Below are 13,759 nucleotides of genomic sequence, written 5' to 3'. Positions count from 1 at the left end.
GGAGGGAGGGAGGGAGGGATGGATGGATGGATGGATGGATGGATGAGGGATGGATAGGTAGGTGGGTGGGTGGAGGGGTGGATGGATGGATGGGTGAGGGGATGGGTGGAGGGGTGGATGGAGGGATGGGTGGGTGGAGGGGGTATGAGTGGGTGGATGGATGGACAGATGAATGGACAAGTGGATGGGTAGTTTGGTGGGTTGGCAGGTAGATGAGTGAATGGATGGATGGATGGATGGATGGTGGATGGAAGAGTGAGTGGGAGAGAGAATGGGTGGCAAACCTACCATGTACACATGAAATATGCACTCTAGGGCCAGAGAAGTGAGCAGTTTCAGCGCCCAGAGAGACACTGTGGAGAAGGTCCACCAGGATGCCTACCTGCCTTGCACAAGAGCCTAACTTTGGTACACCTGTGGCACACCTGTGGAGAGCTGTTCTGGCCCTGGTTGTCTGGCAGGCCTGGGCCACTCCGAGCAGGAGAACTGGGGCACAGTGGCTGCACCTCCGGCTATACCCTGGTTTTTCCAGTTCCTGATGCCCGCCCCTCAGGTGGCAGCATGAGGTGACTCAGGGACAGACGCCCTTATCGTGACGCAAGTCCAGCCCCCAATGGAGCCCCTCATCCCAAGGCACAGCCACCTCCCAGGCTGGCAGTGGCAAGGTTGTGAGGTCAAGAGGTCATGGTGGCAATTCACCTAGGGCTAGTCACCGCCCAAGCCAGCCCCAGCAGGCAACCGCAGGAACCACCTTGGCCCAAGGATGTGGAGCTTGGACTTTATCTCTGGGCCCTGACAGATGGCAAATGGTGACCTATGGGTTACTGACCCATCAAATAAGGGAGCTGACAACCTCAGGCCCTGGTGGCTTCTTGCTCCCAGCAGGCCCTGTCGTCCCTGCAGAAGGTGGGCTGCCCTCAGGGCCCGATGGCTGCCAGCACTCTGTCCCTTTCACACACACCCTAAGGAGCTATCTGCAGGCACATTCCTCCACCATTGATAAGCGCCGCTCCCCACCTCAGCCCCCGCCTCCCGCTCCCGTCCTGCCACCAGCCTTTCATCTTCTGTTTGCTTTCCCTCGCCTCCTTCCTTCCGTTCTGGGGACCCACTTACCTCCAGGAGGGAGAGAGGGAGGGTGAGAGGGAGGGAGAAGCCGGTGCCCGCCCAGCGGAGCTGCCAGCACCTAGCTTTGCCCCCATTGTGAGCTGAGGGTGGGGCAGACAGGGCACAGAGGTGAGAGACACCGTGGGGGGCTGGGGGTGCTGCCACCATGGTCCCACCTCTGTAGACCAGAAGAAACATCACAGAAATAAGGCCCGGTGGGACTTCCCAAGGAGGAGACAAGCCTGCGAGCCACAGTCAGCAGCTCCCAGAGTCCCCCACCTGGGGAACCACCCATGCTGTGATGAAACAGGAATCCTGCCACAGCCCCTGCCACGGCCCGAGACCACCCTGTCTAAAGACCGCCTTCACCATAGCCACACCCTGGCCAGGGGACTTCTCCCTGTCAGCTTTGGACCTTAGGCCACTTGGGCTGCAAGCAGTGGGACCTCTCCTCACCACACTTGAGTCACACAGTCAACAGCTTCCCCGGGGTTCAGACTGAGCCCCAGTGGGAAACCACAGGAGGGAAGCTCAGATCACCAGGTTGGCAGCGTCCTTCAGGGCCACAGGTCCAGCCCACTCATTTTACAGATTGGGGTGGGACCCCGAGGGGACCTGCTATGGTCATACAGCCCGTGGGTGGAAGGACACACATCAGGGGCAACTGCCTTCCTGTGCCAGGCTCCCGTTCTCTTGGTGACTGTTTACTGCTTCCTCTCTGGACCTCAGTTTCCTCATCTGTAAAATGGGGATCAAGTCCTCATCCTCTCCGGGTTGTGTGTGAAGAAAGAAGAAAGCCCTGATTATGAGATGTCCAACATGGTGCCTGGAATGGGGTGTCCCTGTGAACTGGGGGATCGTGAAACGGTAGGGAGGGGATATCCCCAACGGGCTGGGCCCCTTGAGGGAGCAGGAGCCTCTCAGGAGGGAATCTCCAACCCCCCACAACCCCAGCTTTGGCCTCCCAGCTGTTCAGCTGAGCCACTGGCCAAGACCGCTGGCCACCTGCTCACCTGGCCAGCGGTCCCCAGGGCTGAGGCGCCAGCAGGGGCCCCGCCAGCTCAGCTGCTGAAGCCAGCACAGGAAGCGGAGACAGGGAGACAAAGCAGCCCCCAGGGACAGCGGTCAGCCCGAGTGACTCCACTGTCCGTCCCCGCAGGCAGGGCCGGAGGTGGGGCGGGGGAACCAAGGGAAGCTGTCTCATTCCTGACATAGTTCACGGGAGCGCTCCGGGCAGCGTGCCCACCTGCCGCACACAGCACCTGGGAGGTGCCTCCCTTCCTCTGTCCACTTAACTCTTTCCTGAGCTCCAGGCTTCCTGGGGAAAGAACCCTGAGGAGAAACGGACAAGCTGGGAATAACCTAGACAAGGTGCCAGGTGACCTCAGGGTGCCCCGCCTTGCTCTGGGTCTGGTTTGTCACCAGCAGGAGCCCCAGTGAAAGAATCTGGGTCTCCAGGCCTGGGGAGGGTCCGGCAGGGAGGGCAGACCCTGTGCCTCCCTCTGATTCTCCCTCAATGTGCCCAGCAGTACGCTCTCCGGGACCCCTGCCTCCAACAGAGCCCCCAAGCCCCTGCAACAGACCCTGCCATCCCCAGGGCTGGCCAGAGAGCCTGCCCCAGGGCCAGGAGCTGAGTCAGGGATTCCAAAGGAACTGGTCACTTCCCGCCCCGTTTCCTGACCCATCCTGCAGCCTGGGCACCGCTGCGCCGCCTGGATTCAGATCCTGATGCAGCCACATCCTAGCTGTGTGACTTCAGGCAAGCCTCTTTACCTCTCTGAACCTCAGTTTCCTCATCTATCGAATGGGATTGATCACAGTCCCTGCTGCAGAGAAAGGCAATGTGGATTCCACTCGCACGTCTGATAAAGTGCTTGCTTGGCTCAGCACCTGCCCCTCCAATGGCTCCTGTATATGGTAGCGACTGTCATCACTTCCCGCGGCAGCATGGCCAGGGGCTGCTGAGAAAAGTCTAGAGGCATAAAGAGGAGCCAGCTGGGCGTTCCTGGCATCTCACGCACCGGCACCCATCCACACTGAAAGGAATTTTGGTGGGAGGAGCCTGAGGAGGAACAATCCGGCAATAGGTGACTAGCGATTGACAGGGTCCCACCAACTAAGTAGGAAATTTCCCTCTTGGAAACTTGTCCTCCTGCTGGGCTGATCTTCCAACAGGGGGCTGCTCGGCTCTCTGCAAACAAAATCTGCCAGAACCCTGACCCCCCACCTCTAGAGGAGGGAAGGCTGCTCTCCTTCCTGGAGAGACACCCCCACCCCAACCATCCTCTTATCTCTGTGGGGCCTGTCTCCCCAGCCTGTGGAAAGTTTTCAGCTGCCCCTCACCCCCACCCCCGCATTCTTGTGCGAGGATGTCATGTAGGAGGAGCCTGTTCGCCCCACTGGGCTGCCTCGTCCCGGGCCCCCCCAACCCGCAGTCATTGTCTGAAACTGGGAGTGTGCATTCGAGGTCACCAAAAGCAGGGGCCGCTTGGGGAAGGGGGGCTCACTCAGCAGAGGGGAGCTGGGAAGACAAGGGGGCAATGGGATGGGCCGGAGCAGAGCCTACACCACAGGCTTACGGCCAGAAAGGCTCGTAGGGAACTTCTCATCCGGGGTTTACAGACCGTGTTAAGTAAGGTTCTGAGGACTTGCTTTGGGAGGCAAGTGGGGCCTATCACAAAGGGCTTCAAGGTCCTCCAACCTTTCAACCCCCTCCAGGGGCTGCAGGATCCATGGCTAAAAAACAAGCATAAAGTCTGCTGGTGCTGTTGAACTTTCTCATTTGACTCAAAGGAAACCCAAGGCCAGAGATGAGGGGGGATTTAGCCAAGGTGTGTGCATTGCAGCCACTAAACCTCCAATTCCTTAATGTCCCGCTTATCTCAGCAAAGAAGATGCCAGAGAGAGGGGATGAGCCAGCCCTCCAAAGGTCCGCCTGCATTCCACAAATGCTCTGCCTCATGGAAATTTCCAGAAAAAGTCACCCATTGAAAATCCACATTGCTGTGGAGATTTCCGCTGTCACTGGCCCTGGCCACACCACGCCACGGCTTCCTCCATGTGAACTCACTAATGCCCAAGCCTCATTCCCCAAGGAGAGTCTGATTTAATTGGCCCTTTTCTGGGCCCAGTGTGTCACCTATAGAGGCCCCAATGGAAAATCAATAGAGGCCCCAATGGGAAGTTTGTGGCCCTGGGGAGATTCAGACAAGAAAGGCAGACCCTTGGCCCCCTCCAACCTCTCCCTCAACAAAAGCATTTCCCAAAAGCTCCGCTGGTGATCCTGAAATGCGGCCAGGGGATGTGCACCCCGGGTCCAACTCAGTCACTTCTATGTACAAAAGAGGAGTTTGAGGCTAAGTACCTTGCTTAAGGCCACATAGTGAGTTGATAACAGACATGGAACTCGCTCCTGGTACTCCACCATGGGACCACGGTGCCGCTGCACAGGAGCTACTTAGTATACATTCGTGGGATGAATCAAAAATAAGAGCCACCCTACGAGTACATTTAAAAGTACTTACGTGGCAGGCACTGACCTAAGCGCTTTACTATTAAGTCATTTGATTATCACAGCCACCCTACGAGATAGACGCTATGATCATCTCCATTTTACAGATGAGGAAACTCAGGCACAGAGAGGTCAAGGAAATGGCCTAAAGCCACACAGCTAAAAATGTAGACCTGGGATTTGAACACAGCCATTCTTGTTCTAGAGTCAACAGTCATAAAATCCACATTCTACTGTTTCTGAATTCATTCATTCTTTTTTTTTCTTTTTTCCAGACAAGAGTTTCACTCTGTCACCCCAGGCTGGAGAACAGTGGTGCGATCTCAGCTCACTGCATCCTCCACCACCCAGGTTCAAGCAATTGATTCTGGTGCTTCAGCCTCACAAGTAGCTGGGATTACAGGTGCGCGCCACCACACCCAGCTAATTTTTGTGTTTTCAGTAGAGACGGGGTTTCACTATGTTGCCCAGGCTGGTCTCAAACTCCTGGACTTAAGTGATCCACCCACCTCAGCCTTCCAAAGTGCTGGGATTACAGGCATGAGCCACCGTGCCCAGCCACAATTCATTCCTTCTTAATGAATGAGTTAATCCAGCCTTAATAAGGAAACTGATATCTGGGAAGGATCTATAATTTCCACTAACAGAACTAATGTGTGTCAAAGCAGGGATGAGCCAAGATCCCACGATTCCAAAGCTAAAGATCAGAACCCCGGAATGCAGCCTGTCACTCCAGAACCCCTTCCCTGCCACTCAGAACCGTCACTCACCCTGGCAGGCATCCTCCACTTTCTCGTAGCCTGCCTGGCACAGGCACTGCCCAATGGGCACCAGCCACTCGCCATCCACTGCACAGTGCATACGGGGCTCTTCACCTCCTGGTGGCACCACAGCATGGTCCACACAGGTGCCGGCCACAGTGGCCAGGGAGGGTGCATCAGAGCCGGCGATGGTTTCAGGAAAGCGGGCCAGGCCCTGCAGCAGCTCGGGGCACTTCTTGTAGTAGACACGGACGGAGAGCAGCGCCACACAGGCACCGATATCCTGGAAGGCCAGGTAGAAGCCTTTGCGGGTGAGCGGCCCCACAGAGCGCTCCTCTACGTTCAGTTTCACGTGGCGTGCCTCGAAGTCGCTGCTGACGGTGATCTCATCGGGCGCAATGGTGTCAATCTTGGTGAACAGGCGCTTCTGGAAGTTGGTGCCATAGTCCAGGTCCGACTCGGCATAGTAGAGGTTGAAAGTCTCCTTGCAGGAGCTGGCGCCGCCAGGGAAGCTGTTGCAGTCACGCACAGTAAACTTGAGTTCAATGAAGATGCGCTCGGCCTCTCCTCGGTACACCCAGTTGGTGCGGAGCCAGTTGTCCTGGTCGCCAGACATCACGTTGCACACGGAGTACATGTAGATCGGCATGTCATTCATGATGTTTTGCATCAGGTCCCACTGTGAGGGGAAGACACAGGTTAGCGTGCACAGGTGTCTAGGGAAACTGAGGCCCAGGTGGCAGAGTGGGGCACTAGGAAGACACTTTCTGGTACGTGCTCTCCCGGTTCTAAAGTGAAGGAAACTGAGGCCTGGGGCGGGTAGGGGATGTATCCATAAGTGGCTGAGCCAGAATCTGGCCCCTGGTCTCTCTCTCACATGTCTGGAAGCTGAACCTCTCTATTAGACTGTGAGCCTGAGGGTGGAGTCCGGGGCTCCATGTGACCTCAGGTGGGTTATGCTCTCTAAGCCGCAATTTCCTCATCTATACAATAGGAGCAAGACCCCCTACCTCGCAGAATTGCTGTGAGGATAAAGGACAGAATATCTACACTGGCCAAGCACAGTGCTTGGCACAGGTAATAGGCATATGGGCAGATAGTATGATTATTGTTACTGTTAGTATTATTCAACGCACACGCATGTGTGTTGACAAGCACAGGAGTGGCATTAAGTCAAAAACAATGGATGAGAGGGCCGGGCGTGGTGGTGCAAGCCTGTAATCCCAGCACTTTGGGAGGCCGAGACGGGCGGATCACGAGGTCAGGAGATCTAGACCATCCTGGCTAACACGGTGAAACCCCGTCTCTACTAAGAAATACAAAAAACTAGGCGGGCGAGGTGGCGGGCGCCTGTAGTCCTAGCTACTCGGGAGGCTGAGGCAGGAGAATGGCGTAAACCCAGGAGGCGGAGCTTGCAGTGAGCTGAGATCCGGTCACTGCACTCCAGCCTGGGTGACAGAGCGAGACTCCGTCTCAAAAAAAAATAAAATAAAATAAAAATAAAATAAAACAAAAAACAATGGATGATCCTCTCCATCATTTAGAATCTGGCTTTGGAGCAGATCAACACATTCCTCCCTCCCTGGATCACAACTCAGCCTTCTCTGGAAAGAATTCCCACAGTTGGGCCAAGTGCCCCCTGCCACCCAGCTCCCACAGTTGCCCATGTTCCCCTTGCCCTGTACCCCTTGCCATTTACCAAGGTGCACTTGGTACAGCACATGGGGACACCTACATCTGGGCTCCCACACGAGATTCTGAGCTCCTTGGCCAGGGTCTGCATCTAATTCACCTGTGTCCCTAGAGCCTGCCTGAGACAGAGTAGGTGCTCAGGGAAGCGTTTATTGAACGAATGAACAAAAGAATGGATGAAAGCACAGGTGAGGAGGAGAGAGGCCCAGGCTATACTGTGGGACATTGGCCAAGGCCCTACATGCCCTTGGGCCTCAGTTTCCCACTCTGTATAATGCCTGGGTTGTATTAGGTGACCCATGTTCCCTCCCAGCTAGACTTCCAGGATCCTAGGAACCTGCTCAGGGCTACACCCCAGCCAAGCCTGCCCAGAGCTAGGGTGGCTAGGGACAAGAACCCGACTCATGCAGATCTGGCCAGCTGTGGGGACTATTCCAAGTAGCCCCTGGGAGACAGTCCCCTCTCTCAGCTCAGGGCCCCAGGACGAACTCAGCAAGGGCCCACTGTATAGAGAGGGAAACTGAGGCCCCGAGAGCCGCAGCATCTTCCCCAAGATCACACAGCAGACACACACAGCTGGGGGGAAAACCTCCAGCCCCTGCCCCCATTCCTGGTCACATCAGGACAGCATAGGGGGGAAGACCTGGGTGAGAATGAGGCAGAGAAATGCAGCCCCCTACAGGAAGGGGAAACAACAGCTGGAGGTGGGAAAGGGGCGGGCAGGAAGGAACTTGATCGGGTTTTCCTGTTCCCTGTCTCTTCTTCACCTCTCACCTCCTGGGCTGAGATCTCAAGACAGGGGACACCTTTAACCCCTTCCCTCCCAAGAGGTGGATGGGGGGTGTCAGAGATCCCTCTGACTGTCAGCCTTTCCGAAACATGGAAGGCCCAGCTCCACTAGGGCCTTCTCTGTCTCCCCAGTTCCTCCCACCTTTCAGGCTTACACCCACCGCCCCTAGTACCTTCCCATGCCCATCTAGCCCTGGCCTGGGCCGGCTGCCTCTGAGTCTGGTGTGAGAAGCTGGACCTTGAGCTGGAGACCTGGCTGAGCTGCTGAATTGAAGCCATGTCCCATGCTCCCTGGGCCTCAGTTTCTCCATCTCTACAGGTGACCAGCAGCCCCATTCCCGCACCCCTCCCCACCCGAAGGCTTACGTACTCCTTTGCCATACGGGTGTGTGAGCCAGCCAAGCTCCCCTCCAGCTGCAGCAAAGTCCAGCAGTACCACTGAAAGAGAGAAGGGAGAAGGGGTGAGCCTGGGGGTGTCTTTAGGAGTCAGACCATGGCAGAAAAGGTGAGGATCCCTCCAGGAACCCCAACTCTTAGACAGAGAGAGAGACCCCACCACACAGGGTCACCATATCCAAGAAAACTATCCCTTGACTCATGAGGGAAACAGGCCCAGAAAAGGGATGGAACCTAGCTGAAGCCACACAGCAGGTTGGGGTCAGGACTGGGCTTCTTGTCTCCCAGGCACAGGATTCCAGCCATGCTGCCCTCCTCCGTTAGTCCCCAGCTGGGCAGAGCAGGCCAGGGAGCTCAGCCCGGCAGGAGAACAGCAGCTGGGCAGAGAGCTTGACTGAGCAGGGTATTAAATGACACCACACCACCCCGTCTGCTTCCTTGAACAAGGCCCTTCGGCAGCACTTCACATGCATGTGGGCCTTGGGGACACTGGTGTCTGCTTCTGCCACATTCCCCCCAGCAGGAAACACACCAACCCCACTCAGGTCATGTAGCACACACATATGCACCTATACGTACACATGCATCTTGTGGCACTCCAAGAAGAGAGTCCTGTTAACAGGTGGGAACAGCTCCAGGGTGGAGGAGGGAAGGGGGTATCTGGAAACCGATCTTCTCACCACAAAAGCCACAGAGCAGGCAGGATAAATCCCTGAACCCATAGGGCCCCTAAGAGGGGCCCAAAGATACAGCTGGCGAGTTCCCCTCCCTGGGAAAGTCACTCCCACCATCCCTGCCCCTCACATCCTGACCACTGCCCTGCCAGGGGTGCCAGAGTTTCCTGGGGAATCAGGGATGAAAGCCCTTGTAGGGGACAGTCTAGGCCCAGAGGGACCAGGTGTCAGGATCATCCTGTTCCCAGAGAGGCAACTGGAGCCTGGCGGAGGGATGCACTCCCAGGGGCTTCCCTAGACCAGTCCTGCCCTTGGGCACCTCCCACTGATCCACCCCAGGTTCTCCGCCAGGCTCAGAGGCCATAGCCAAAACCTAAGACCCTAGGTACTGCCCCCGCTCCATTTCCAAGTAAAGTCCAGGTAGCTGCCAATAAGTGCTACCCTCCCTAGAGGGTAAGGAGATTGGAAAAACTGAGGCACAGAACCTATGCAAGATGGATTCAGAGGGTAAAGCCCTAAGGTGGGGGTAAAGAAACCAGGTCAATGCTTCCTTTGGGCCCTGGAGCATGAGGGATCTGCCTCAGAAGCCCCATTCCTCAAGGCCAAGACCGGAGAAGGACTCAAAGGGTGGACAGAGCTCCAGGCAGGCTGAGCAGGGATGGACTGGTTTGGGGAGATGGGAGCTGGGCTCTGAGGGTGGTCTTGGAAACCCCTTCCTGAAGTGACATGACCCTCCTACCTGGGCTGAAGGTCCCAGGCTGGGGCGTGAAATGCTGCCACCCCCATTACTGACTGGGCCAAACCTCTCTAAGAAGGGTCAGGCAGCCCAGACAGGCAAGAGGAAATCCAGTGTGGCACCGGCCCCATGGCAGAGGCTGTGGGGGATAGGGGAGGGTGGCTGGGGGCAGCGAGGTGGGCAGGGGCAGGGATTTGTTCAGACATGCCCAGGGCCGGGGCTTTGAAACTCACTAACCCCACTAGCAAATGGAATGTTCCAGCTACACAGGAAGGAATCTGGAGGCTCCTGATTTCAGCTGGGTGGGTAGGACAAAGGTTCCTCACAGTCCTGCAGCCCCCCCCCAGATTGACAGGAGGCTGAAGTCTGTGCCCAAGTGAGAGGGCTCACCGCTACCAGGCTTCTGAAGGGTTAACCTGGCATGGAGGGCCCTCCCTTTCCAGCCTAGGCCTGGCTCTAGAAGTAGCACAGGGCTCAATCAGAGAAGAAAAGAAGCCCTCACGCAGGAAGAAGCCCCCCCCAGCCCCGGGTTTCCAACCCCAGCCCCCTCCCAGGGAAATTCCCTCAAACCAACCACCAGGAACAGGAGGCGCCCAGCGCTGGGTCCCTCCGCCCTGACGCGGGTGCGGCTCTTTCCCCAGGTTCTTCCAGGGACAGAGTCTCCCACTTCCCTGGAAAGGGTGGGAGCCTGGGAGCCCCTCAGCTGCCCCAGACGGCTTCCTGGAGAGGCTTAGGCTAAGCAGGGCTTATCCATGAGCCCTCTATCCCCTTACCTTCCCATTTCTGTGTAGAAAAAAAAGTAAAAAACACCTCCTTCTTTGCCATGAGTTCCATCATAAGTGCCATCTTTGTGGGTCCATGTTGCTCCACAGTTTCTTCCACAAATGCAGGACTACCACCCACTGCCCTGTGGTTCCCTCCCTGCTCCCCCCATTCCTCTCTAACCAAGACTAGCTGAGCCCTATAGGAAGCGGGGAGGTGGGGGCTCTGGGGAAAACATGAAAGAAAAGGGGAAGGGGACAGAGAGCAGACTGGGCCCCAGCAGAACCAGAAACCAAGGGCTTTCTGGCACTCTCCAGCCCTCTTCCCATCAGCAGCACCCCAGCGCAGCACCCCCTGCCACCCGCCCAGGCCTCTGTCCAGCTATGCCAGGAAATCTACCATGACACCAACCATAAGGCAGGCAGGGCCTTGGCTCCAGCAGCCAAAAAGCGGGATGCTTAGGTCTGGTCCTCTGTTCAGAGGTCCCTGGTTGGCAAGGACTTGGGCCTCCCTCAGTTTCCCCATTTGTAAAAAAGAGGGCAGATTCAGTAGCTGTTGACGACCTAACAGGAGCCACGTGGGCAACCAAGTACAGCCTAGGGGCAAGGGGGCAAGAAAGAAGTCCAAAGCAGCCTGGGGGTAGGTGAAAAGGCACCTGTGTCCTCCTGCCTGCCCCTAAGGCACCCCAGGCCGTCACATCACATCCAGCCTGGTTCCCAGGAACTGAAACCAGCAGTTGCCAGCTGGGCCATCATGCCCACCCCCACCTAGGCACACTTCTCTAGGGAGTCTTTCAAGGGGACTCAGAGTCGAAGCAAAAATGTACCCCTACCCCAGTGCAATACACAAGCCTTTCCCCGTGCATCCCATGGAGTGTGGGGGTGGGGTTTCATCACAGGCTAGGGAGAGGTGGACGCAGGGGACAAGAACAAGGCAGCTCCAGGCTTCCAGGCCAGCTCGGGGCTGCAGCAGCAAAGCACCCGCCTAATCCCCCACTCCCCATGGGCAGCCGAGGAGAAAGGCCTGTAGTGATTCCAGCTGTCTCTCCCCTTCTCTCCCACAGTCCCTCAGGAAGGGGGAGGACCAAACGTTGGTGGGGCGGATATTGAGGGTGGCAGAAATCCCTACCATGAGCGCCTCCTGCAACAAGAGGTCCCAGTTGAGACCCGGGTCCTGTCACTCCAGAGACTGAGACAGGATGCCACCGCCAACACCTGCCACTGCACAACGGCTCCAGATCTGGCCTCTTTTTCTCCCAACATGGAACAGCAAAACCTTCAAACCCAGTTTGGGAGGCAGAAAAAGAAGGAAACAGGCCGGGCACGGTGGCTCATGCCTATAATCCCAGCACTTTGGGAGGCCGAGGCGGGTGGATCACCTGAGGTCAGGAGTTCAGGATCAGCCTGGCCAACATGGTGAAACCTTGTCTCTACTAAAAAACACAAAAATTAGCCGGGCGTGGTGGCAGGCGCCTGTAATCCCAGCTACTCGGGAGGCTGAGACAGGAGAATAGCTTGAACCCGGGAGGTGGAGGTTGCAGTGAGCCGAGACTGCCCCATTGCACTCCAGTCTGGGCAAGAGCGAAACTCCGTCTCAAAAAAAAAAAGAAAAAAGAAAAAAGGAACTTCTCACCCGGCTTCCCCCTTGTGGAGCCTGCGGAAACCTCGCTCTGCCCAGGCAGGCGGGGAAACCTTGCCCTCACTGTTGGAAATGGAAGCTGGCCTCGGCTGGGTAGACAAGAAGGTCCTCGGCCAGGGCAGGAGCCCCCATCCTCGCCGCGACCTTAGCGGAGGGACAACACCCCCACCACACACCCGCCGCGCCATGAGCAAAGTCTTCGGCCCCTCACCCTGCGCGGCTCCGGGAACACTGGGGCGGGGTGGATGATTCAGTCCCCACCCCGGGTGTCCTGACTCCCTGGTGGCCCTGGGCTGACAGCTCCAAACGTAGGGAGGCCGCGCCCCCACCTGCCGCATTTCCTCGTTCTGAGTCACCCTTGCTCAGAACGCTTGACTTTGGGACTTCCTGTCCGCACTCGCTGCCCCTAACCTGCCCCGGGAGCCCGGGAGTGCGGCTTGGGAAGGAGGGAAAGGAGTGTGTGAGCAGGGATTGGCCCGAACCTTCCTCCACGCTCTCCCCCGGGACTGGAGGTGAAGGGGGGCATGGAGAAAATCTCAGGGAACAGGGGCTTCGCCAGGGGGCTCCCGTCCGCCCGAGCCCCCTCCTCAAACTGCGAGGCCTGCACAGTATGCCTTCTCCGCAAAACCCCGGCAAGTGGGTTAGTGAATTCAGGTCACTAAGAAGCTGAGCCCGCGGAAAGCCTCCCAAACACCCCCTTCTCTAGGGGACTCCCCACGCCCCCCGCCGGGACCCGTTCCCGAAGCCGCCGCCTGGACTGCAACCGCGTGGCCTGCGCCGCGTCCTCTTCTCGGCAGCCTCCGAGGCCCGTGCGACCAAGTTGAAACCCCTTATTCTCCGGAGCCCCTATGACCCCGGTTGGGGGCCAGGGCTCGCCTCCATCGCAGCCCGTGCGCCCTCGGGACTCCAGCTCGCCGGGACTGGGCGGCACCAGGTCGGTTTCCAAAGTTGCGCGGGTGAAGGCGCGCCGGGCCCTGGGGGGCACTGGGGCCCGGGGGCCAGGGGTCCAGACGCCGCGCGCACTCACCTTCCTTGCCCTGCGCTGCCGCGGCCGCCGCCAGCGCACAGCCCCACAGCAGGGCGAAGCAGGCGCGGGCTGCCCAGAGCTCCATGCCGCGCTCCTCGCTCTCGGTCCGATTCCCCGAGCCCGGCTCCCGCACACCCGCACGCCTGCACGCCGGCCTCGGTGTCCGCTGCCGCCCGCCAACCCGCGCGCAACTTCTGCCCCTCCTGCCCCGAGTCCTTAATGGAAGTTGGGTGAGAACCGACTCCTGTTCATTCATGCCCCGCGTGACGTCACCGAGGCCACGCCCTCAGGAATGTCTTTAAAGGGGCCGGGCTGGCACCCGGAGGAGAGGGAGGGGAAGTCCGAAGGGGTTTGGAGGAGGACCTTGTGGCCCTCTGGACTCGCGGGCTCTTCGCGGGCTCTTCGCGGGCTCTTCGCGGGCTCTCCACAGGCCCTCCAGAATTTGAGCGTCTCAAAGCGCCAGCGCCCCTACGGGTTAGTCCCCAGGGATCTCTGAGCCTGGGATCCTCGTTGCAAACGTGGAATAGTTTTGCGCTGAGCCATACCCATTCTGTCCTTCACCTCTGAGACAGAGCTCAATGCGACTGAGCTCAACGCTGGCCTGAAGGCCTGAGCTGAAATGGATTGGGGGTCCAGTAAGCAGTTGCCTCCTAAGCAGCAGGGCTGGGA

The 13,759-nt window shown here is 58.0% G+C and overlaps 1 protein-coding gene across 1 annotated transcript in view; it reads right to left on the bottom strand.

Moving 5' to 3' along the window:
- The window catches only part of EPHA2 (EPH receptor A2), a 32,250-nt gene extending 18,905 nt beyond the window's left edge, over positions 1-13,345 (bottom strand). The window contains exons 1-3 of the mRNA XM_017865306.1: positions 13,091-13,345; positions 8,228-8,295; positions 5,386-6,055 (exon numbers count right to left, since the gene is read on the bottom strand). Coding sequence (XP_017720795.1) covers positions 5,386-6,055; positions 8,228-8,295; positions 13,091-13,175 — 823 coding nt within the window. The 5' untranslated portion in view covers positions 13,176-13,345. The remainder of the gene's footprint in view (positions 1-5,385; positions 6,056-8,227; positions 8,296-13,090) is intronic.
- Between the last annotated feature and the right edge of the window lie 414 nt (positions 13,346-13,759).

The sequence above is a fragment of the Rhinopithecus bieti genome, unplaced genomic scaffold (genome assembly GCF_001698545.2).
Source record: "Rhinopithecus bieti isolate Rb0 unplaced genomic scaffold, ASM169854v2 scaffold_81031, whole genome shotgun sequence".
Taxonomy (NCBI): Eukaryota; Metazoa; Chordata; class Mammalia; order Primates; family Cercopithecidae; genus Rhinopithecus; species Rhinopithecus bieti.
Note: the sequence above shows the minus strand (reverse complement) of the source record. Positions and strands in the feature narration are given on the sequence as shown.